General features: G+C 51.5%; 1 protein-coding gene across 6 annotated transcripts; it reads left to right on the top strand.

Annotated features, from left to right (window-relative positions):
- The first annotated feature begins 850 nt into the window (after positions 1–850).
- On the top strand, positions 851–24,250 carry MYCBPAP (MYCBP associated protein). Of its 6 annotated transcripts, none has more exons than XM_010341893.3 (19): positions 851–1,063; positions 8,966–9,093; positions 9,701–9,860; positions 9,990–10,093; positions 10,955–11,138; positions 11,388–11,503; positions 12,020–12,167; positions 13,458–13,573; positions 13,664–13,782; positions 14,313–14,421; positions 15,256–15,445; positions 15,905–16,092; positions 17,197–17,343; positions 18,458–18,844; positions 19,851–19,972; positions 20,700–20,815; positions 21,214–21,359; positions 21,532–21,705; positions 24,084–24,250. In XM_010341893.3, the coding sequence occupies exons 1-19, from the start codon at positions 1,021–1,023 to the stop codon at positions 24,183–24,185; spliced, it is 2,799 nt and encodes a 932-aa protein (XP_010340195.2). In that variant the 5' UTR covers positions 851–1,020; the 3' UTR covers positions 24,186–24,250. The 6 variants fall into 6 exon arrangements, with proteins under 6 accessions (XP_010340195.2, XP_003931327.2, XP_010340194.2 ...); XM_003931278.4 differs by having other exon boundaries at positions 954–1,292; positions 21,535–21,705; XM_010341892.3 differs by lacking the exon at positions 851–1,063 and adding an exon at positions 1,141–1,292.
- The last annotated feature ends 65 nt before the right edge of the window (positions 24,251–24,315 follow it).

The raw sequence follows: 24,315 nt of genomic DNA, 5'->3' as shown, positions 1-24,315 counted from the left end.
ACAAACGGAGACTCCATCTCAGATTTTTTTTTTTTTTTTAAGAATGGAGTCTCCCTACGTTGCTCAGGCCAGTTTTGAACTCGTGGCCTCAACCAATCCTCCCTCTTCAGCCTTCCAAAGCACTAGGAGCCACTGCGCCCGGCAGAAAAAAACGGTGGCTCTGTAGGTCAAGGAATTAGCTCAGGAACGCACAGCTAGCAACCCGGCACAACTGGGATTAGAACCCAATTCTATCTGGCTCTAGAACCCCTTCACTATTTGAGATACAATTTACTATGTGACTACTGGTACTAAACTTTAGGGTGGGCGGGGCCTGAGGCAGCCCCTGCTCTCCTACATTGAGAGTGAGTATGACAGTAGGCAACTACATTAAAAACAACAACACAAAATTCCAGAACGCGTCAGAGCTCCAGGGAGAGGGGAAAATAGAGGGTTCGTATATAAACTTAAAATAATCAGAGGCAGCATCTCCAAGGACTGTGAGGATGCCCCAAGTCGGGGCAAAAGTTTTGGCTGGTTCGGGAAGTGATGAAAGGCCAAAGCGGCTGCAGCGAACGTCGACCCGACCCGGGAGGTCACTGGGCGCGTTGGGGCGGGTGGGGAGGCAGGCAGGAGCACCTAGACCCCACGGGAGGCCACGTAGGGGGGTTCAGCAGGTCCTGAAAGGCCCGATCCCCCTGGACCGCTGTGACGGGCAGAGGGAGGTCCCTCTCACAGGACAGGGCCTTAGACGACGAAGGCGGGGGGCAGGGGCCGGCACCCGCGACGCCCCACCCGCCCCCCGTGGCCTAGCAGCAGGGCGGGGCGAGGCGGGACACGCACCCCCACCCGCCATCCGCTCCCACCCAGCCCTCGGCTCCCGCAGCTCGCGGGGGTCCTTGCCCCGGCCCCCCGCCCCGCGCGGCTGGTGACGTCACGGCGCTCGTCGGCGCCGTCTATGGCGTCACGGGCCGGGCCCACCGGGCGTTCCAGGGGTCCTTAGCTGGAGGCGTCGCCGGCGGCGGGCGCGCGCGCGGCGGGATGAAGAAGGTGGTTTCCAAGCAGTCTCCGCCCAGGTTGATCGGTGGGTGCGCGCCCTCGCGCGGGGCGCTGGTTGTTATGGACACGGCGGCGGCCGCTGGCTGGCGGGCGTGCGCGGGGTCGCCGCGGGTGCGGCGCAGCCTCGGTGTCTCCGGGCCCGGTGGTGCAGGGTCACGCTCACCGCCCGGGCGGCACCATGAAGTCTCTAAAGAAGGAATCCCGCCTCAGAATAACTCCAGTCAAATTATTAGAAGCCGCAGAGAGCTTCAAAGGTTGGCGCTGGCTGCTTTAAAAGGGCGCTCAGGAGAACCCGACAGGAGAAGCGGTCCCTGGGATGAGTTCAGGACACGGGGCCTAGAGGATGGGGATGGTACCAGGGATGGAGGAAAGATCACGGGAAAGTGAGGGACTGGATACAGGACTCTTAGAGGTGGGGGCAAGGCGGGAAGAGCCTACAGCGGCACACTGGGCCTTGGGGATGGACCATAGGAAGAGGGAAACTGACAGAGGGGCCTCAGGGACCACTGGCTGGGAAGATGGCCTTGCGCAGGTAGGGGTACCTCTACCTCTAACTACATCTTAGGGTGGCTTGCGGGAGGCAGGATCCCTGGACTGGATGAGGTGCAGAAGAGCCAGGAAAGAGTTTAAGGGTGGAAGGGCCAGGAACTGGGGTCCCTGGGAAGAGGAAAGAATGCAGTGGTGAAACCAGCCACCTCGATGGGGTTCTTTAGTGGAGGAGGATGGGGTCAGGTGTCACTTAGGATCCCTGCTGGAAAAACCCAAAAGAAAGGCCTTGCTTGGCTAGTTCTGTTTTTGACTGCCTTTTCCTGCCACGTGCACTTTCCAGCTGGATGACACTTACCCAGCTCCTTTAGCCTGGTAAGAGTTGCTAGATGTGACTGCATCCTGGCCTCTGCAGCTTTCTTCTGGTTGCAGGTGGGAGAGCCACAGGGCGTCTGATAGCAGACTCTGCCATGGATATGTTCCCATTTGCAATCCACCCCACTTTTATCCTTTTTGCTGTTTCCATTTATTTATTTTTAAATTTAATTTTTAGCAATTTTGTGGAAACAGGGCTCTCGCTGTGTTCCCCCAGCTAGTCTAATTCTTGGCATCAAGCGATACTCCTGCCTCAGCCTCACAAGATTGCTGGGATTCCAGGCATGGGCCACTGCACCCAGCCTATTTTTGTTTACTGAGAGCTTGTTATGTGTGGTACTGTGGCTCACAACAAGGGTATCAGTGTTAACTGTGTGACCCTGGTCCTCAAGAAACTCAGTCTCGTGAACAACCAGAGGATTAACCAGACAAAGGTGGAAATACAAATGCTGTGATGAAGGTGCCCATCGGGCTTTAGGGGCCCCAGAGCACCTGAGCCAGACCTGGGATGGTTGTGGGGGGACGTTTTCTAAAGAAGGTGACATCTATGGCAGACAAGAAAAAAGAGGAAGGTTTGCTCCTCCGGGTCTAGGAAGCAGCATGAGTTTATGGAACTGTAAATGTGGGAGCCAGAAGAGGCTGCACAGGTGAGTAGGGCAGGGGCCAGACCATGAAAGGGCTGTGTGTGCTGAGTCAGAAAGCCTGGATGCGCTTTTGCAGGCCCTGGGGAGACCCAGCCTCAGAATTGTGAAAGCTCGGTGTGAGGAGAGGGGACGCTCAGAAAACGAACAGGAGCTTAGTTGCTTTTCAGTAAGGCTTTATGTTTCATCATGTATAAAAGTCCAGCGTTGAGCCGGCCATGGTGGTGCACATCTGCAGTCCCAGCTGCTCGGGAGGCTGTGGCAGGAGGGTTGCTCCAGGCCAGGAGCTCATGGCCACACCTGTGAATAGCGACTGCATTCCAGACTGGGCAACACAGTGAGACCTCCATTATTAAAAAAAACAAGTCCAATGCTGTTTTATGACATACTTTAAATATATGTATATTTATTTATTTTTTGAGACAGGGTCTCCCTCTGTCACCCAGGATAGAGTATAGTGGTACAATCAAATCATAGCTCACCTTGAACTTCTGGGCTCAAGCAATCCTCCAGCCTCAGCCTCCCAAGTAGCTAATTACGGGTACACACCACCATGCCCAGCTAATTTTTACACACACACACACACACACACACACACATATATATATATATATGTTTTTTGTTTGTTTGTTTGTTTTTTGTAGAGACGAGTTGTCCAGGCTGGTCTTGAACGCTTAGGCTCAAGCAATCCTCTCACCTTGGCCTCCCAAAGTGCTGGGATTATAGATGTAAGCCACTGTGCCTAGCCCATGACATACTTTTTTTTTTTTGAGACGTAGTTTCACTCTTGTTACCCAGGCTGGAGTGCAATGGCGCGATCTCGGCTCACCACAACCTCTGCCTCCTGGGTTCAGGCAATTCTCCTGCCTCAGCCTCCTGAGTAGCTGGGATTACAGGCACGTGCCACCATGCCCAGCTAATTTTTTGTATTTTTTAAATAGAGACGGGGTTTCACCATGTTGACCAGGATGGTCTCCATCTCTTGACCTCGTGATCCACCCACCTCAGCCTTCCAAAGTGCTGGGATTACAGGCTTAAACCACTGTGCCCGGCTTGACATACTTTTTATTAGTTGAGAGAGAGGGAATATCAGTCCCCTTTCCCAAGGACAGTCAAGGGCTTTCCTAGCTACTGCCTCCTCCTCACATAGTTTCTGGAAGATCTTATCAGATTTGAACTACTGTAAACAAATCAAGGAAAGATTTATTACTGCATATTTATTTTTAATAAGAAGAAAATTTAGTATGTTAATTAACCCTTGAGTTAAGCACATGCACCAGAGTGAGGAGGGAAAAAACGAAGTGTTTAGCATGCAAGATGTCTTTTTAAAGATATCTCAGGGACGCCTCTAATGTTGTAGGGCAGCACTCTCCCCCAGCCCGCTTGTAACCTTGTGTGATGTTTCTCCAAAGTCTCTGACTCATAAGCAAAAAGGAAAGCAAAAACAGTGACTTAAATCTGCTTCCGGACCTGAGAGCCCTTTGAGTCCCAGTTCCCCCCATCCCTGTCTTGCTTGCTTAGAAACCAAGAACCCTCCCAGCAGCATTAGATTCCCCTCCCCAACCAATTAAAGCCCTGCCCTGGTAGGGACAGCCCCTCCATGGTTGATTAAAGACTTTAATCAACACTAAAACTGAATAATACTGAGATAAAACAAGAAGCAGAAAAATCGAGTCCAATTTTCTTCTCCCTCCATAGTTCACCCCTCCCTATTTCTCTTCCTACCCCCACCTGAGCAGCTTGCTTCCAGCCCTCTGGTCCAGCTCCAACAGAGACTTGACTGATTACCCCATGCAAGGGGGGGCGGTCTCTTTTACCTTCTCACTGTCAGCATCAAGGGAGAATTGTCAGCTGGGTGGCTCACTGGGAGCCTTAGTTTGGGATTCCAGACCAACGAACCAGAAAGAGTGGGGCCTCTACAGGCTCAGTAGTCTGACGTACCTCAGCCCTGTGGCGTCTTCCTGCAGGTCCTGAAATGCTCCCTGGGGCTCATCCTTCCCTGGTCTTTTCCCAGCTTGTCTGCCCCTCTGGTCCATCTGGCTCTCCTCATCTGATGAATCATTCTGAAATGCACCTCTCACCAACTCACTCCCCTGGACCAAAGATCAGATGCCTGAGCCATGCTTTACAGAGCTGGCATGCCCTGGTTTCCCTCTCATCCCTAACATCAGCACCTCCCCACCTCCCCAGCAAGTTTTCTGTCATCGTGCCACACACATGCTGTGCTCAGCCTTGCCCCTAGCTTTGCTTGGACTTCAACTCACCTGGAGCACCTCGGTTTGCTGCTGTACCTATGCAAAGCCTCCCTCTCCTTCCCCAGCCTATGGAGCCACCTCTGCACCTGTTCCTCTGAACCCTTCTTCAGAGCCCTGAACTGTGTAATCCACATGGATCCATGGATCTGTTCCTTTTTTGATGTGTAACCAAACCTATTGCCTGTATCAAGAATGTAGGAACTCCTTGTTATGATTGGTGTGTGTTCCCATCTGTTATATTTTTCAGTCCCTCAAGAGAAGAAGCCATATCTTAACCTTTTATACCATCTTTGTAGTTTATAATACATAGAAGGTGCTTGGTAAACACTCTCTAGGAGCAATTTAACTTTAAGATGTATGTATTGCTGGGACAGTGGCTCACACCTGTAATCTCACTTTGGGAGACCGGGGCAGGTGGATCACCTGAGTTCAGGAGTTTGAGACCAGCCTGGCCAACATGGTGAAACCCCGTCTCTACTAAACATGCAAAAAATAGCTGGGTGGCTGGTGTGGTGTTTCATGCCTGTAATCCCAGCACTTTGGGAAGCCTAGGTGGGTGGATTACCTGAGTTCAGGAGTTCAAGACCAGCCTGGCCAACATGGTGAACCCAGCCTCTACTAAAAATACAAAAAATTAGCTGAGTATGGTGGCATATGCCTGTAATCACAGCTACTTGGGAGGATGAGGCAGGAGAATCGCTTGAACCCAGGAGGCGGAGATTGCAGTGAGCCAAGATTATGCCATTGCACTCTAGCCTGGGTAACAAGAGTGAAACTCCCTCTCAAAAAAAAATCTCAAAAAAAAAAAAAGAAAAAAAGTAGCTGGGCGTGGTGGCACATGCCACCTGTATTCCCAGCTACTTAGGAGGCTGAGGCAGGAGAATTGCTTGAACCCAGGGGTGGAGGTTGCAGTGGGCCGAAATCGTGCCATTGCACTCCAGTCTGTGGGACAGAGTAAGACTCCGTCTCAAGAAAAACAAAGAAATATATATCATTTTAATGAATATTTTATTAACTAGGACATACCACTCCCTGAATATAGGCAGTAACACAGCATTTGTTGGATTACGTTAAAGATAACTTTCTCAGAATAACCTCAGACCAGAGTTTTACTGTTTCAATCTAAACCAAACATGGAAGGTGAGCTTCTCTATCACTGAAGGAATGGGAGCTTTGGCCCCCGGAAATCTTCAGCAGTGTTGAAAGTTTGTATTGACATGTGCTAATTATGTACCCACCGGTTAAAAACACACATCTGGAGATGTTCAATCACTTGGGAAGATGTCAAACCAGCCAAGGTTATGGATAGAGGAAGCAAATGTCCTGAAAAATTCAGATAATACCAAAATATTTACAAAAGCAGACCTTCAACTGATCTCATTGCTCATAGGCTGCCACCCACTTTGGTGAGTTTGTGTAGAGGGAGAGGGGAGGTAGAAATCAAAACCCCAAGGCAGCATCTGCACACATGGCAGGAGATGAGACTGGAACTTGGGGTTCAGCCGTCAGCCCTGCATATGTGCTTGTGTGCACAGAGCCATGCACTTAACAGACGGATACTCCCGAACCTCTGCTGACCCCATTACAGAAACAGACTGTGGATGATAGGCCAAGTTTATTATTTTTTCTAATAGAAAAAACAAATTTTTTTAAGGATGGCGTCTTCTGTGTTACCCAGGCTGTTTTGAACTCCTGGCCTCAAGCAGTCCTCCCATCTCAGCCTCCCAAAGTGTTGGGATTACAAGCATGAGCCACTGTACCCCACAATAGGCTGAATTTAGAACTATGTTTGGAATGATGTTGGTGTGGGGTTTTTTTGGCCACCAACTCTATGGAAATTTCCTTAGGAAAAAAAGTTTGATTTTGTTAACCAGAACACCTACCTTTATGTTTTAGTGATGCTGCCTCTCAAAGATTAGGGTGCTGTGAGAAGCAGTGGATAAAACCAAATTTTGTTTTAAACTCCCTAAAGGCAGGACTTAGGTTTTCTTTTGATTGTTTTGTGTAGGGCCATACATCAAACCATTCTGAACCAGAGGGAAAAAGACAGGGTTGACCAGCCAGAGAAATGAGATGTGTTTGAAACTGTTAAGCCATCTCTGTGGAAGGAAGGCAGGGAGTATGTCCTCATTGGAGAGTGACCCATGACCCCCTCCTTCTGCCCCGTGTGTTGTCAATGTCATGCTCTGGCTGCCACAACAGACTCCTAAATACATTTATATGCTCATCTTTGGTCTTTCGAGCCTTTTTTTTTTTTTTTTTTTTTTTTTTTTTAAAGGCAGGGTCTTGTTCTGTCACCTATGCTGAAGTGCAGTGGCACACTCATGACTCACTGCAGCCTTGATCTCCTGGGCTCAGACGATCCTTCCACCTCAGCCTCCCAAGTGGTTGGGACTATAGGTGTGTACTACCATGCCTGGTTAATTTTTGTATTTTTTATAGAGCCCGGACTAGCGAACTCCTGGGCTCAGGCGATAGGCCTCCCTTGGCCTCCCAAGATCTTGCAGCTCTTAATCCATTCCTTGGCATGCCATTGCCCATGGGGTAAGCCTTCACACAGCTCACTGAGCTATTCACGATACGGCTCCTGCTTCTTTCTCTGGGCTCTGCCTCTTCCCTCCCACCTCACCACACTCCAGCTATTTAAAAACACATGCTTTGAGTTCCAGGGATGTGCCCCTTTCTCTTGCCTCTGTGCCTCTTAATGTTATTTTCTTTGGAAAGCCTCTTCCCTAGACCGCTTTCCTTTCTCCAACTTCTTTCTTCAGCTCTGTTTAAACATCCCCTTCTTAGGAAGCCCTCCCTGACCACCCCCCTGCCCCCCACACCAACTCTGGGCTGGGTGTTCCTCCCCACCGTGTTCCTGGTTCAGTCTGTTTTACAATCTTGTTTCCCACTGGGCATGTCCTCTTTAAAGACAAGCTCTGACATGTATCTCCAGAACCTACCACAGTGCCTGGCACGTAGAAGCTGTTTAACAATCTTTATTAAATGAAATAGTATGCAATAAATGGCCAGTGGTGAATGTTCTGCTTCCCCCACAGAGATTCTGCATTTTAACCAGTGTCTTATGAAACCTGATGCCTTCACCCAGAAACCTGGGTCAGTGCCGGCACTGGAGGAAGCTGGCAAAACATCCAGTTCAGTTGTCCCAAACCACTGTGCATCAGAAACACCTAGAGAGTTTAAAAAATTACAGCTCCCTAGGCCCTGGCTCCATGCAGCAGCCAGGAAGCTGTATCCATAAAACCCCCGAAGATGCTGAGGCCGACATTGGACTAGTATTTGGGAACCACTGACTTAGTCCAACTGACTCTTTCTACACGTGGGAAGACTGAGGCCTAGAGAGGTTAAGTGATGTGTGCCCAAGACTGTCCAGCTTAGAAATAGCATAGCCTGAATGGAACATCTTTTTTGTATATTTTAACAAAAAAATCTTGTTTGTGCAGATGGAGTCTCAACTATGTTGCCTAGGCTAGTCTTGAACTCCTGGGCCCAAGCAATCCTCCTGCCTTGGCTTCTCAAAGTGTTGAGATTATAAGCATGCACCACTGCACCCGAAATTAAACATCTTTTTGTTTTGTTTTGTTTTGTTTTGTTTTGTTTTTGAAACAGAGTCTCACCCTGTTGCTCAGGCTGGAGTACAGTGGCACAATCTTGGCTCACTGCAACCTCCATCTCCTGGGCTCAAGTGATTCTCCTGCCTCAGCCTCCCGAGTAGCTGGGACTACAGGCATGGGCCACCACACCAGGCTAATTTTTATACTTTTAGTAGGGATAGGGTTTCACCGTGTTGGCCAGGCTAGTCTCGAACTCCTGACCTTGTGATCCGCCTGCCTCAGCCTCCCAAAGTGCTGGGATTACAGGCGTGAGCCACTGCACCTGGCCTGAAATGAAACATCTTCTGACCTCAATTCTGGCTACAGAAGACTTCGTCACTGTAGTGAGCCAGGGGGTGTGGGTAGGGGGACCCTCCAGAGAGAACTCCCATTGTCCCAGCAAAAAGTGCTGCCCAGGCCACCTTGGCAGCCTCTGCTGTCTATCCAGCTGGTCAGCTCTACCCCCCACTATGGAGTCTAGTATATACTTACATTTTTATTTTTATATTTATATATCGATATGTACAGAAGGAGCTCTTTAAGGACTTAATCACTTTGTGCTTCTCTTCAGAAAAGAAGCGGGCAAAGGGACCTGAACAACCCACACCCCCAATTCAGGAAGAGCCTGAACCTGTTAGCAATGTCCTCCAAGGAGATGACATTCTTGCCTTGGCCATTAAGAGGGAAGACTTGAAGGAGGTGAGGATGAAGCCCAAGCTGCCCTTACTGTGGAAACTTCCCTGCCAGCAGCCTCACTGGTCTAGAATGCCAGCCATGTCCACTCTTCTCCCACCGTCTCCCTACTCACGGGGAGTGGCTAAGCCCATGGAAAAATCCACTGAACACAGATTCGTTTCACTTTACCACCTAAAGAAATTCACTGTGTTGTCTGTTTTAACATTGCTGAGATTTGTGTAGAACTACGGGGGGAAATGGGTTGATGAGGTATCTTGTTTCCCATAGAGGTAGGTGCCATCATTCCCATTTCACAGAAGGGAGGACGAGTTTAAACAGCAAAGGTACAGCTGTGGGTAAAGCTGCTAAACCCCAACCCCATGCTTTATCTGGGAGAGTCAAGCCACCTCTCACCTGAACTGTCTGGAGGCATGGATGTAATTTTTTCCCCTCCAGGATATTACTAAGTCACATGTCTGTTACACAGGCGTTTCCTCGACAGAACATATGGACAGAGCTGAAGAAACAGATCTGTCAGCCTTCAGGAATTCACCCAGAACTAGAAGAGAGGAGATGGGTGGTACTCCCCCTCCTCCCACCACAGGTGGAATTCTCCTTTGTTTCGTTTCAGCAACACATTCCTCGCCTTACTGAAAAGGAAGGTAAACCTGTCATTACCCAGAGATGTATCATCCGTAAACTCAAACCCACGGACCCTAGGCGGAAGGTCTGCCACCTCATAGCACGCCCTGCGAATTCCGATGCGGCCACAAAGCCTCTGGACTACTCTGGTATGCCCAGTCTCGGCCCTGGCTTCCCTGTGGTTGAACTCATGGGTCAGCCTCGAGAGAAAGCCGGTCTCCATCAGAAAGTTGCCCACCCACAGCTTGTCTTTCCCCTTTCTTTGTTTATCCTCCCAGGTCCCGGTGACAGCTTCGATGGCAGTGAGCAGATCCTGCCCCACCACATCCTGGGGAGTCTCCAGGACTTTAAGAGAATTGCGCTTGCTCGAGGGAACACCCAGGTTTGTTTGCACTTAACTGCCTAGCTAAGAGAAGTCACTGCAGTCATTTCGGTCCCCTACCTGGCAGAGTCAAGCAGGACTGGGGTTAAAGAGACCGTCTAGTCTCTAGGTTTCGAGTCTGAGCTGATGAGTGACCCTCTCCCAGAATACTTAGACACTTCAGTTGCAGGGCACAGAAGGTAGTTAAAGCTGGCTTCAGTCAAGTCAGAGATTTACTGTAAGGATTCCAGAGATTGCCTCATGGAACCCAAAGGCAAGAATACCTGGGTCTGAGTAGACTGCACCCAGAAAGGCATCAGGACTCAGGGCCTAAATGCCTCATTTTCCTCTGCTCTTTGCACTGTCTGGATTTTCCCTTCTCTGGAGATGAGCCTGTTCTCCTCAGTCCACATGGCGGAGGAAGGTGGCTTCCCACTGCTCCTTGGGCCACGGGAGGATTTTGCGTCTTTCCAACCTTCCCATCAAGCTGTGCTTCTCCTGTCTCTTTCCCTGGCTTCCCTGGTTCCAGGCTGACTGATTGGTCAGGCACTAAGGGTCCTAGGGCCATGTAAGAATGCTTCCATTTGCACATGGGTGAAGGTGTCAATCAACGGCAGCGGTGAGGAGGACAAATACACTAAAAGGTGTTGACCGTAATCTTGAAACAGAGGTTCCCTTTCTGAGGGAGAGTGGACTGACAGCTGCGTTCAGGGCCCCTGGTTCTGGAGTTTCTTTTCTGTCACTGGCTACCCTGGAGTCCTGCAGAGGAGGGATTCTCAGCACAGTGGGATGACAGCAAGGGTTTAGGTCTCAGGAAATGTGTGCTCAGCCCCTTCCAGAGCCATCTCACTGCCCTCCACGTGCCCGTGCTGTACTTTTCAGCTGGCTGAGCTGATACCTACCTCACCCTGTCTGATGACCCTCATCTCAGCTAAAGAAGAGTCAAAGCAAAAAGCCCCAAAGGAAGAGAAGAGACCTCCCTGGGCCCCACCTCCTCAGCACAACTTTCTGAAAAACTGGCAGCGTAACATAGCCCTGCGGAAGAAGCAGCAGGAAGCCCTCAGCGGTGAGCAGAGCAGACAGGGCTCCCGCCTGGCCTCCATCTGGCAGCCAGGCTCTGCTGCTTTTTTTCTCTCCTCCAGAGCCTGGCCTTGGGCTGACCACATTAGTGCTGTTCACTCCCGAGAGCGTCTCACTCTGAAGCTTCAGTGGGTCCTGAAATCAGCCCCGTGATGGGGGCTGCCCGATGCAGAGTGCCAAGGCCCCTGTTGGTTCTGGTTTGGCAGAGCGGCTGCAGTCTTGCCTCTCTCCCTAGAACACCTGAAGAAGCCGGTCAGCGAGCTGCTCATGCACACTGGGGAGACCTACAGACGGATCCAGGAGGAGCGGGAGCTCATCGACTGCACACTTCCAACCCGGCGTGATAGGAAAGTGAGGATACCTGTCCTAAGTGCTGGGGGCAGGGGGGTGCACAGAGGAGGGGGGCCGGGCTAGGGGTCTGGACACAGGGATGCTGGTCTCAGGTGGCACAGCTGGGGAGATAAAAACCCTGTCCATTGCAAAGCATCATTAAGCCCTCAAGGCTTTTACTAAATTGCATTGTTAGTAAAGTCATTTAGTTATTAGAGTAGTCTTAGTGTTTGTCTCCTAGAAGCTTAGACTGAGTGGAGCCCACACACTAAGGAGAGAGGCTGAAGAGGCCCCCACCTTTGTTCTGGTATACCAGTGCAGTCTGTACCAGCCCACACCCTCTGGCTGGGGGCAGGTAAAGATGACAACGGGGCCTCCAGAAAACACGACAGTGGGTACTTCTCTTCTGCGGCCATGGCAGCATTGAATTCCCCAGAGGGAGCATCTGTAGCCTGTGGTACTCTTGTCTTCCCATGTCTCTACCAGCATCTGACCGAGGTGTCCTGGTGATCTGACTCCCCTGTCCTTCCTTGCCAGAGCTGGGAGAACAGTGGGTTCTGGAGTCGACTGGAGTACTTGGGAGATGAGTTGACAGGTCTGGTCATGACCAAGACAAAAACTCAGCGTGGCCTCATGGAGCCCATCACTCACATTAGGAAGCCGCACTCCATCCGGGTGGAGACAGGTGAGGTACAGGGCCGTAAGCCAGCTGGCATCTTGTGCCTGGCCCAGCGGTGGGGTAGTGTGGCAGCGGCTAGCGTGGCTCTACAGTGAAACAGGCCCACGGCCAAATCCTGGTTCTCTGTGGCCTTAGGCAAGTCCTGGAGTCTTCCTGAAGTCTGGTTCCCTCTTCAGTAAAACGGGGAGAGAGATAGGAAACCAGTGCAGCCGTAGGACCACGCTGTCCAGTGTGGAGTCTTGAGCCGCGTGCCACTGGTGAGCGCCTGGACTGTGGCTGCCTTGCACTGAGAAGTGCCGTCAGTCAACTGCACCCTGGCTTTCCAAGAGTGGTGTGAAAATATGTTTTATCCATCATTTTTATATTGATTACATGTTGAAATGACAAGATTTTTGATACATTGGGCTAAATAAACTATATTACTAAAATGAGGCTGGGCATGGTGGCTCATGCCTGTAATCCCAGCACTTTGGGAGGCCAAGGTGGGTAGATCACCTGAGGTCAGAAGTTCAAGATCAGCCTGGGCCAACATGGTGAAACCCCCATCTCTACTAAAAATACAAAAATTAGCCAGACGTGGTGGTGTGCGCCTGTAATTCCAGCTACTCGGGAGACTGAGGCAGGAGAATTGCTTGAACCTGGTAGGTGGAGGTTGCAGTGAGCCCAGATCACACCATTGAACCACAGCCTGGGCAACAAGTGCAAGACTGTCTCAAAAAATAATGATAAATAAATAAATCATATTACTAAAATGAATCCCACCTCTAGAATTTTAACTTTTTCAGTGTGGCATCTAGAAAACGTTCAGTGACACATGTGGCTTGTGTTTATGGTTTGCATTATATTTCTCTTCGGCAGCACTGATTTAGAGCCTACCAGGCTGCCTGGGTTCAGGTCACAGCTGTGTCATGTTAGTGAACCCCAGAGTGGTTGAACCTCTCTGGCCCACAGTCTCCTCATCTGTAAAATATGCACAGGGTTGTGATACGGCTAAATGAGATGTGAAACGTATTAAGAGGTTCTGGCTTCTTGTTAAGCCCTCAGTGAAAGGTAGCTGCTGTTGTTATTTTTATTATAATCCAGAGATTTGGCTATTTGGAAGCTAATATTGCAGGAGTCCTGGGTAGGGCGAAGGTATGGGACCGGAGGACTGGAGTCTAGCTGCGGCAGGGAAGCTGTGTTTTTCATCCTTCCTAGAAACGGTGTTGGGATAGGCACTCTCAGAGCCCTTGAGAAGTGGGTGAGCAAGGGGGCATGGCAGCAGTCTGTGCTGAGGGTCCTTGGACTTCGTGCTAGGATTACCAGCCCAGAGGGATGCTTCGTACCGCTACACCTGGGATCGGAGTCTGTTTCTGATCTACCGACGCAAGGAGCTGCAGAGAATCATGGCAGAGCTGGATTTCACCCAGCAGGTTGGTATGGCCTCCGTGCCTCAGTCTGAAGCCCCTTGGGGCAATGCCTGTCTTCAGTCAGCTCATCTTTCCTTTCTTGGTCTCTTGGAGGATATTGATGGCCTGGAGGTGGTGGGCAAAGGGCAGCCCTTCTCAGCTGTCACTGTGGAAGACTACACAGTGTTTGAAAGGAGCCAGGAAAGCACTTCTGAAGAAGATACAACATCCTTGTGAGTGCAGCCCAAACCCTAGGGAGAGAGGCTGAAGAGTTCTCCAGTACCTACCAGCACTAAAGAGCAGGCTTCCCTCCCTGAGATCAGGGTCCCTCCAGTCCAGCTGCTCTCCAGTGGTTGCCACCCACTCCTCAAACCCATTCCAGCAGCTGTGCTGGCTTTCCCACTGCCATCTGCTCCTTTCCAACAACGAACTCCTAATGGGGGTTTCCCAGACGTCCCCTTGCTGGTCTCCGGACCCTCCCACTGCTGTGCCATCTTGAACGCCTCTGGCATGAAGAGTCTGTGTATTTCTGTGACTGTGAATGGCTCTGGCAAGACAGCTTAAAGAGTGTGCATTTCCAAGAACCTCCCACCTAGAGGAAGGGGTCAGGAAGAAGCTGAGCAGGAGAGGACTTGATCACACTCCATTGCAGGGCGGAGCCGGTTGTGTTTCTAGACTTCCTGGTGACCATTTCCATGGGGTTCCACATGGCATGAGCGTGGCAGTCTGAGGGAAAGTAAGTCATTGGTTTTTTTTATTACAGAAGCTCATTGGCCAGTTCCTCTGATGTCCCCATGCCTATTCTCGGCCCTTCTCTGCTGTTTTGTGGGAAGCCAGCTTGCTGGATCAGAGGCAGTAACCCACAGGACAAGGTAAAAGTGCCTCCACCTGCACCTGCTGGGAGAGCCTCCCTCGGGGGTGCAGCCCCGAGGTGACTGTGGCAGTTACAAGCAGCCTGCACAGTGTTCTGTCTGGGTTTTTATCTGGTCGTGCATTCAGCATGTCTGAAAATGGTGACAGCTATACCAACCTGAGCAAGAGTAAAATCACAAGGCTGCAGCGTCATCAGCCGCTTGGCTCATACCCTGTCCCCGAGCATGTAAGCAAGCAGACTCTCTCAAGTAGGTATGGCTCTACAAAGGTTCTAAAATATTTCTCAGATGCCAAGGAATAGAAATGTTCATTGGATATAAAATGTGTTTTATCTGGCCGGGCAGGATGGCTCATGCCTGTAATCCCAGCACTTTGGGAGGCTGAGGTGGGTGGATCACCTGACATCAGGAGTTCGAGACCAGCCTGCCAACACGGTGAAACCCCTCTCTACTAAAAATACAAAAAATTAGCAGGGCATGGTGGCTGGCACCTGTAGTCCCAGCTACTCAGGAGGCTGAGGCAGGAGAATTACTTGAACCCGGGAGACAGAGCTGAGATCGTGCCACTGCACTCCAGCTTTGGTGACAGAGTGAGACTCTTGTCTTAAAAAAAAAAAAAAAAAAAGTTTTCTTTTCTCTTCTTACTATTGAGGGTGACCTCAGAAATGGCCACATTGGAGTAGGATACTACTCTGTGTGACAGTGGCCAAGCCCTGGAGGCCTGGGACGCGAGACTTGCAGTGCTAAACCCAGAAAAGTCCTGGGCAGCCCAGAAGAGTTGTTTCCTCTTGACCATGGTCTCCAGCAAAGAGACCATGTCTCTCCTCCTTCCAGAGGCAGATCGGGATTGCTGTTCACTTGACCTTTGAAACCCTAGAAGGGGAGAAAACCTCCTCAGAACTGACTGTGGTCAATAATGGTACTGTGGCCATTTGGTATCACTGGCGACGGCGGCACCAGCAGGACACTTTCCAAGACCTGAAGAGAAACAGGATGCAGCGGTTTTACTTTAACAACCGGGAAGGTACTTGGGAGAAGCCACCCTATGCACTGGCTCCTGTCTGGGGCTGGTTTTGTCCTCAATGAGACGTCAAAGTGTAAGCCATGGCCCAGCTCCTGCAAGCTGGAGCCCCTCTCCCCTGCCTTGTCCCTCTCATTCCTTCCTTGAAATATGTGGCCTGACTATTCATGTCTGTTGAGAGACTGAGGGAACTTGAGAACCCGGGGAGGTGAGCCACCAGGGAGCAGAAACCTTCTAGGGGCCCAGTTATCCAGATGCACAGGCCTGGGGCTAGGATGGCCAGCTGTCTCTGTTTGCCTGGGACTTCAGCACTCAGAATCTCACATTCCAGGAAACCTCTTAGTCCTGGGTAAAGTGGGATGGTTGGCCACCTGACCTGGGGCTCAGTTAACTGCATAGGAACACTCAGGCCTGGGGCTCAGCCAGCTCCTGCATGTAAACCTCGGTCTCTGTCCCTCTCAGGTGTGATTCTGCCTGGAAAAACTAAAAGCTTTACCTTCTTCTTCAAGTCTTTGACTGCTGGGATCTTCCGGGAATTTTGGGAGTTTGGAACCCATCCTACTCTGTTAGGAGGTGCTATGCTGCAGGTCAATCTCCATGCAGTCTCCCTGACCCAGGATGTTTTTGAGGATGACAGGAAGGTACTGGAGGTAAGGGACCCAGGACCATGGCCCCTGTGGACATCAGGTAGGGTATCCTGGCGTTCTTCCTGGCAGTGCCTACAGGGATCGTATCTCTCACAGCTTAAGAGGCGAATTGAATTTTTCACAAACAGGTAACTGCTTTTTCTCCAGAAACATTTCTCAGGGCTTGTGCTGTAGAAGATGGGTGCACTGGCTAGGCAGGCGAGGACTAGCTTGCAGCAATGCTATGCATGGCCTCGCTGAGTTAGAAAGAAACGAGACTGAGCCTTAAGAGGCAGATTGGATAAAGTACAAACAATGCATGGCCCTGTGCACTGGTATGTTTTGTTCCCTGCTGTCTAACACTACACAGTGGAGTTGCATGTAACCGACAAGACTTCAAACCCAGGGAGAATAATGTATTAATAAACAGCAGGGTGAGTCTGCCCACCATCCTACTCAATCAGCTGACAACTCTGGAGGGAGTGTGAGGTGGCAGCCAGGAGTTTTTTTCAGTGTGGCCATTTGAGCCGTGCATCCTGGGATTTGGCAGAAAGCTGTGCTTCTTTATTCATTGTGGCCCCAAGCACAAGGCCGGCTCCTTCAGCTGGGGCTCAGCCAGTGGTCGTCAAAGGTAAATTTGACAATGTCATGCTTGCTTTACTCACTGACTGTAGGACTGATGTCTCACACAACGTGCCCCTCCCCTGTGTTTCTATGACAGTGACTGAAGCCTGATGAAGGTTCACCACTATCCTCAGGAGCACCCCCCCCCACTGTGTGCCCCGCCCCATCTTGCTAATCTGGTGCCATGCTAACTGTGTGACCACCAGACCCCATGCAGCAGCAGCCTTCCCCGGAACTGGCCTCCTCTGGATCCTTTTCATCCTTCTTCAGGGAACAAGGATCTGGAGAAACTCAGAGGTTTTTGGGTCTTAGAACAAGGTTTTCTGTGTGTGTGTGTGTGTGTGTGTGTGTGTGTGTGTGTGTGAGAGAGAGAGAGAGAGAGAGAGAGAATGGCAGAAGCTCAGACCCTAGGAAGGCACAAAGTCCTGAAGGCTCCAACTTCCTGAAGGATGCATGGGTTTTGAGAGCCTGGGCTGCCATCCTCTGTCACCTTCCCTTTTGCAGAGCAAGCTGACTGCCCATGAGGCAGTCACCATCGTTCACGGAGTGCTGCAGGAGCTGCTGATGGGGATCTTGACCCCAGAGCGCACACCATCACCTGTGGACGCCTGTCTCACCGAGGAAGACTTGTTCCGGCACAGGAATCCTGAGGTGAGGCCGAGCGCCAGCCCCTGCCCCTTTGTGTGTGCCCCACAACAGGGGTCCCCAACCCCCAGGCCACACAGCAGGAGATGAGCAGTGTGTGAGCAAGCATTACTGCCTGAGCTCCGTCTCCTGTTAGATCAGCAGTGGCATTAGATTCTCATAGGAGCTCAAATTCTATGGTGAACTGCGCATGTGCAGGATCTGGGTTGCACACTCCTTATGAGAATCTAATGCCTGATCATCTGGGGTGGAGCAGTTTTATCCTGAAACCATTCCCCCACTCCCTGCCATCTGTGGAAAAATTGTCTTCCAAGAAACCAGTCCCTGGTGCCAAAAAGGTTGGGGACCGCTGCCCTAGGTGACAGTAATAGCAAACTTTTATGTGCCAAGACCTGTTCTGTGTATCTTCCATGAGTAACTCACTTCTCCTCACAGCAGTCCTATGAGATGGCTACTACTTATTTTTGTTTATTTTTTTTTTTTAGAAATAGTGTGTCACTTGTCACACTCCAGGCCCAAGTACAGTGTCCCACTCATAGTTCAAACTCCCCAGCTCAGGTGATTCTCCCACCTTAGCCTCCTGAGTAGCTAGGACTGCAGGCACGCACCATCATGCCCAGGTTATTTCTCTATTTTTTTTTTTTTGGTAGAGATAGGATCTCTCTATTTTACACAGGCTGGTTTTGAACTCCTGAGTTCAAGTGATCCTCCCGCCCTGGCCTCCCAAGGCACTGGGATTGCAGGCTTGAGCCACTGCGCCTGGCCCTGGTGCTATTTATATCCTCATTTACATGGAGGAAACTGGGGCCCAGAAAGATGAAGTAATTTGCGCAGGGTAACTTTGCTCAGAAGTGGATTCCTGGTGAGAACAGAGCTTCACAACTCCTTCATTCAAACCCAAGCTTCCTTGGAAGCCCAAATGCAAAAAAGCTTCAACTTGGAGGTTCCCGGGTTGAAGAGGAAGTGGGGAGCCCCTCTGGCCGCAGCCCTCCTGCTGGCTTCCTCCCTGTCTCCTCCATCAGTGCTCTCCAGAACCAGAAGAAGCCAGGGCCAGCTGCCATGGGCTCTGGTGCCTGCACCCCAGCCTCCCCCTCACAAGCCTTCCCTTCGTCTGTTGCAGCTGCATTACGACCACCAAGTGGTGCAAAGCCTGCACGGGCTGTGGCACCAGTATGTGACTCTGCCCTCAAAGGCTGAAGAGGCCAGGTCAGGGGACGAGGAGCCCCTCAACCCCACAGCCACAGAGAAAACCTCCAGAAATGCCGAGCTCTTACCACACCTTAGGAGCCCCATCTCAGAACCTCAAGTGTCCCGGCCCGAGAACGAGGCCCTCAGGGAATCTGGGTCCCAGAAGGCCAGAGTGGGGACCAAGAGTCCTCGGCGGAAGAGCATCATGGAGGAGATCCTGGTGGAGGAAAGCCCAGAAGTGAACAGTGCCAAGAGCCCCTGGGAGCCGAACGGGCTTCCCCTGCTGGAGTGGAACCTCTGCCTGGAGGACTTCAGAGAGGTGCTTCCAAGACCCTGGAAGGCGTGGTAGAGAATGCTCCTGCCTTGAACCAACAAGGGAGGCCCCAGCAGCCCCTCTTGCTCCACGGGCAAAGAACCAAAACCTGAGAGCTCAGAGAAAGTGATCTCTTGGGTTGTCTTTTTTTTTTTTTTTTGAGACAAAGTCTTGCTCTTATTGCCCAGGCTGGAGTGCAATGGCATGACCTCGGCTCACTGCAACCTCTGCCTTCCGAGTTCAAGTGATTCTCCTGCCTCAGCCTCCCAAGTAGCTGGCATTACAGGCATCTGCCACACCCAGCTAATTTTTTTGTTTGTTTGCTTTTTTTTTAGACAGTCTCGCTTTATCGCCCAGGCTGGAGTGCAGTGGTGTGATCTCAGCTCACTGCACCCTCTGCCTCCTGGGTTCAAGCGATTCTCCTGCCTCAGCCTCCCGAGCAGCTGGGACTACAGGTGCCTGCCATCACACCCAGCTAATTTTTGTATTTTCAGTAGAGATGGGGTTTCACTATGTCGGCCAGGCTGGTCTCAAACCCCTGGCCTCGTGATCCACCCACCTTGGCCTCCCAAAGTGCTGAGATTACAGGCGTGAGCCACCACACCAGGCCAATTTTATATTTTTAGTGGAGATGGGGTTTCACCATGTTGGTCAGCCTGGCCTTGAACTCTTGACCTCAGGTGATCCATCTGCCTCAACCTCCCAAAGTGCTGGGATTACAGGTGTGAGCCACCATGTCTGACTGGGTTACCTGTTTTTGTCTTGGGTGCCCAGGAAGTGGGCCCACTCTCTGACCCTGGCAAATCTTGGAGAAGGGGTTCATGGGTACAGATTTCTGAGGTCGGCCCTGACTCCCACCCAGGGCACAAGGCACCTTAGACAGCTCTCTGTGGCTGCATCCCCTGCTGGTTTCCTGGTCCCCTGCCATTCATCCCCATGTCACCATACCCTTCACTAGAGGACACAGAGAGCCTTGGTGTCCTGGTGCAGAATGGTGCCATGACCTTGCCAGGCAGTGATGGTGCTCCCTGATGAGAACCAGAGAGAGGATGCGCTGATGAGGCTCAACAGAGCAGCCCTGGAGCTGTGCCAGAAGCCAAGGCCACTGCAGTCCGACCTCCTGCACCAGATGTGGTAGGCACCCTGCTGGGAGAGCCGCCCCGTCGCCTTCCCTCTGTGGCATCCACAGGGGTCCTGGGCAGGCAGTCCTGGGACTCCAGGGGTTGGAGCTTCTCTTGAGCTCGCGTTCCTAGAGCGTGCTGCAAACATTCCACGTTCTGGAACCCGGCAGTGCCTGCTGCTCACTGGAGAGCAAAGACCTTATCTTTTTTTGCCTTCCTCTTTTTCCCTTGTTCCTTCTCAATGAGCAGAGGAATGAAAAAAGAAAACTCCAGAGGGCAGAGAGAAGAGAGAGGGGGGCAGATTCCATTAAAAGCTTCACTTTTCTGCTGTCACCCTCCCCAGAGCCTGTTTGGAACTTGCTTGTTTAGGCGTGGTGTCTTTTTGAAGGCCCTCAGGACAAGCCCCAGGAGCCTTATGCTGGAAGTCTCATGCAAGGTTCAGCCCCTCCAGTGGGACTGGGCCCAAGTCTGGCCATGGCCTCCAGCCCTCTGAAGTAGGACTGAGTTCATGCAGGTCTCCTAACCTGGGCCATGTTTTTCTTGGCTGCCACCCAAGGCAAGCCAGAACCCCGTCCAAGCACTTGCCCTGGCGGGGAACAGTGACGATGCTGGCTGCTCGGGTGTGGCATGTCCGTGGCAGCTCCTGGCACCAGGGTCTTTGAAAGGAGGGACCCAAGCCTCTGCAGGTTCAAGGACAAATGAGGAGTGACAGCATTTCTCCACTATGTCTTCCCCTCTAGTTTGCAGCTGTGGCGAGAGGTGATTGACAGCCTGGTGAGCCATTCCCTGTGGCTGAGGGCTCTGCTGGGCCTGCCCGATAAGGAGACCATCTATTTGAATGTGCCCGAAGAGCAAGGTCAGCTCTTGTGTAACCGACCACACCTCTGCGTAGCCCTCCCCCTCTCTCTGCATGGACGGCAGCAGTGCCTGGGCCAGTCATACTCATGGTGGAAGCTCTGCTAGGTTGAGACCATGGAGTGGGTCCTCTCCCCACTTCTATCGGCTGCCAGGATGTGGTACCCAGAAGCTACCCTTAGTGACCACATGGGTTTAGTAATCCCAGCAGTTAAATGACTTATCCATGGCCATTCATGGCAAAGCTCAGACCAGAACCCAGGTACCACAGTCCTGTTTCATGAAGCCACGCGCCTGCCAGGGCTCAAGGCTATTACCCTGTCTTTGCTTTCCACCTCCCCCCGAGCCTCCTCACTAGGCTGGGGGCCTGCCACATTTTCTTCCACCCACCTCCCTTAGATCAAAAGTCACCTCCCGTCATGGAAGTGAAGGTGCCTGCTGGGAAAGTTGGGAAGGAGGAGCGAAAAGGAGCAGCCCAGGAAAAGAAGCAACTGGGGATCAAAGACAAAGAGGACAAAAAAGGAGCCAAGCTGCCTGGGAAAGAGGCAGGCCGGGGCGTGGCCTGGGCCAGGCGGGGCTGGGGAGGGCACTGGAGGGGCGGCGGGGGTGGGGGCGGCGGGGGTGGGCGTGTGCTCAGGTTCTCCCAGTGAGCTTTTGTTGAGGATGTCCTGGGCCTACCTCTGGAGCTCCTGAAAGCTGTGTGTCTCCCTCTCCCAGCAGGACCGTCCCAACAGCAGGAAGCACAAGGCAAAGGATGACAAAAGAGTCATAAAATCTGCAAGTCGGGACAGGTTGTCCTTGGAAGACCCTACCCCTGACATCATCCTCCCTTCTCAGGAACCCATAGACCCCCTGGTCATGGAGAAGTACACCCAGAGGCTGCACACTGAGGTGAAGGGAAGTGCCCAGCAGCCACTCCCCTGCCTCCCACCTGCCTCATTCATGCCTTTAGTCTGCACACAGTAAGTGCTCACTCCATCACGGTGGAGGCAGAGCTGCTTCAGGAAGGGCATCCTCAGGCGTGAGGCAGACCTTATGAATAAGGAATGCGCCTAGCATGGTAGGCGATGGGCATGGTGGGAAAGAGAAGATAGACCAGGTTGGGAAGGGAGGCACAGAGGCCTCAGTGAGGAGGGGACAACCCACAGAGACTTGAAGGGAGGGGTACGTGGCCAAGTGGACATCCAGTGAAGAGTGCTCTAGGCAGGGGGAGCAGCTGAGGCAGAAGAATTGCTTGAACCCAGAAGGCAGAGGTTGCAGTGAGCTGAGATCCTGCCACTGCACTCCAGCCTGGGTGACAGAGTGAGACTCCGTCTCAAAAAAAAAAAAAAAAAAAAAAATCGACATGTTCTGATAGGCTTTAGAAGGTGGCTCTGGCTGCCCTTTGGAGACCAGACTCTAGGGGAACAGAAAGGAAGGAAGCCCTTCTCTTTCTGCTGCTTCCACTTCCTCCCCATTAGGTGCATCCTGCCAGATGCGTTCCTTGGGAGAACACCACGTAGGGTGCATTTTCCTCACTTGTAAGGGTTTTGAAGGACTAGAGAGACTTCATCCTAATCTGTTCTTAAGTAGCAGGTCCTTAGAGATTCACCCAGGTTTTCCTTTCTGTTTTTTGTTACTGTTGTTTATTTTGGAGGGGAGGCCCACAAAGCCATGTTCAATACGTCAGTGTGTCTAATGGCGACGCCTGTCTTCTTCTAATGTGGACAGCTGGGGATGTGGGATTACATCAGGCATTGTGGTTAGCTACAGATCTCATTTCATCAGAAGTTCATTTGCCACTGGTGACATCACTAAGATACCTGATGGTTGATGGGGTCTAGAAAGCAATTAAAGGGCTCTGAGGAGCCCTGGAGGTCAACTCTTCCATAGCTCTTTTGATATTAAGAATCAAATTGCTGGCGTGAGGTGGCTCATACCTGTAATCCCAGCATGTTGAGAGGCCAAGGTGGGGCAGATTGCCTGAGCTCAGGAGTTCGAGACCAGCTTGGGCAATGTGGTGAGATCCTGTTTCTACTAAAAGTACAAAAAATTAGCCAGGTGTGGTGACGCATATCTGTAGTCCCAGCTGCTTGGGGGGCTGAGGCACAAGAATCGCTTGAACCCAGGAAGTAGAGGTTGCAGTGAGCCAAGATCACGCCACTTCACTCCAGCCTGGGTGACAGAATGAGACTCTTAACTCCAAAAAAAAAGGAGAGATAACCAACTTGCTGGCCAGGCAGTGGTGGCTCATGCCTGTAATGCCAGCACTTTGGGAGGCCAAGGCGGGTGGATTGCTTGAGCCCCGGAGTTCAACACCAGCCTAAACAACACAGGGAGATCCCATCTCTACAAAAAAGTACAAAAAAAAAAAAAAAAAAAAAAAAATAGCTGGGTGTGGTGGCGCACACTTGTAGTCCCAGCTACTCAGGAGGCCGATGTGGGAGGCTCATCTGAGCCCAGGGAGGTCGAGGCTGCAGTGAGCTGTGATTGCACACTCCAGCCTGAGCAGCAAAGTGAGACCCTGTCTCAAAAGCAAGGATCAGCTTGCCTGGGCTTGTATGGTCCAACCCCATTGGAGAGCTCAGTCCCAGAGACCTTTCAGTATGTGAATCTGTTATCTTACAGGAAGGAAAATTGGTCTTCAGGAGGCCAGAGTAGAATTGGAGCTGAGCCCAGGCCTACCCCAAAGGGCTAAGTGGACCCTACTCCATAGGCTCCCTGGAGTTGCCCCTTTAACAGCTCAGCTCTAGTGCCTCAATATATCAAAGGTGCCAGTACAGGGCCACCTCCCCAGACTGGTTTGAATAATAAAACTGCAAAAGCAGGCTGGCTCACGCCTTTAATCCCAGCACTTTGGGAAGCCAATGCAGGTGAATTGCTTGAACCCAGGAGTTCAAGACTAGCCTGGGCAATGTGGTGAAACCCCATCTCTGCAAAAAATACAGAAAATTAGCCAGGTATGGTGGCACACACCTTAGTCCCAGCTACTTGGGAGGCTGAGGTGGGAGAATCACCTGAGCCAGGGAAGTCAAGGCTGCAGTGAGCCATGATACACCACTGGACTCCAGCCTGTGTGATAGTGAGATCCTGTCTCAAAAAAAAAAAAAAAAAAAAAAAAAAAGTCTGCAAAACCAAAAATTCATTCACAAGAACTTTGGTTGAACCTGTGAAATTCTTTCACAAACAACCTGGGCTTTTCCCCCTCTCCAGCTGTTCTCTCACGGCACAGTTGATATATAGGAGCTTCCCACAGAGCAAACCCTGCCTGTAATGGCCTGTTCTTCTAGGTCCATGGGCTGCTGGACACCCTGGTGACCAACCTGATGGTCCTAGCTGACGAGCTCAGCCCCGTAAAGAATGTCGAAGAGCATTTGCGCCTCTGCACATGACTCGGGCCCAAGCAATCTTCTGGAAAATGGGTTAATAAATAAATCTGTTGTGCCTCTGTGTCTTCCATGTTGGATCCTGGCTAGGTCAGCTCCTGGCCCGGGTCCTCTCGTGTCCCACCTGCCCTCAGAT

The sequence above is a fragment of the Saimiri boliviensis genome, chromosome 17 (assembly GCF_048565385.1).
Source record: "Saimiri boliviensis isolate mSaiBol1 chromosome 17, mSaiBol1.pri, whole genome shotgun sequence".
Lineage (NCBI taxonomy): Eukaryota > Metazoa > Chordata > Mammalia > Primates > Cebidae > Saimiri > Saimiri boliviensis.
The sequence above is the reverse complement of the archived record's forward strand: the minus strand, read 5'-3'. Positions and strand labels throughout refer to the sequence as shown.

Coding starts and splice junctions, on each gene's coding strand:
- MYCBPAP (XM_074388611.1), top strand. CDS start 7,096: ATGCTGAAGTGCAGTGGCACACTCATGACTCACTGCAGCCTTGATCTC. Junction 9,861..9,989: donor AAAGCCTCTGGACTACTCTG/GTATGCCCAGTC, acceptor TTATCCTCCCAG/GTCCCGGTGACAGCTTCGAT. Junction 21,706..24,083: donor CCCAGAGGCTGCACACTGAG/GTGAAGGGAAGT, acceptor CTGTTCTTCTAG/GTCCATGGGCTGCTGGACAC.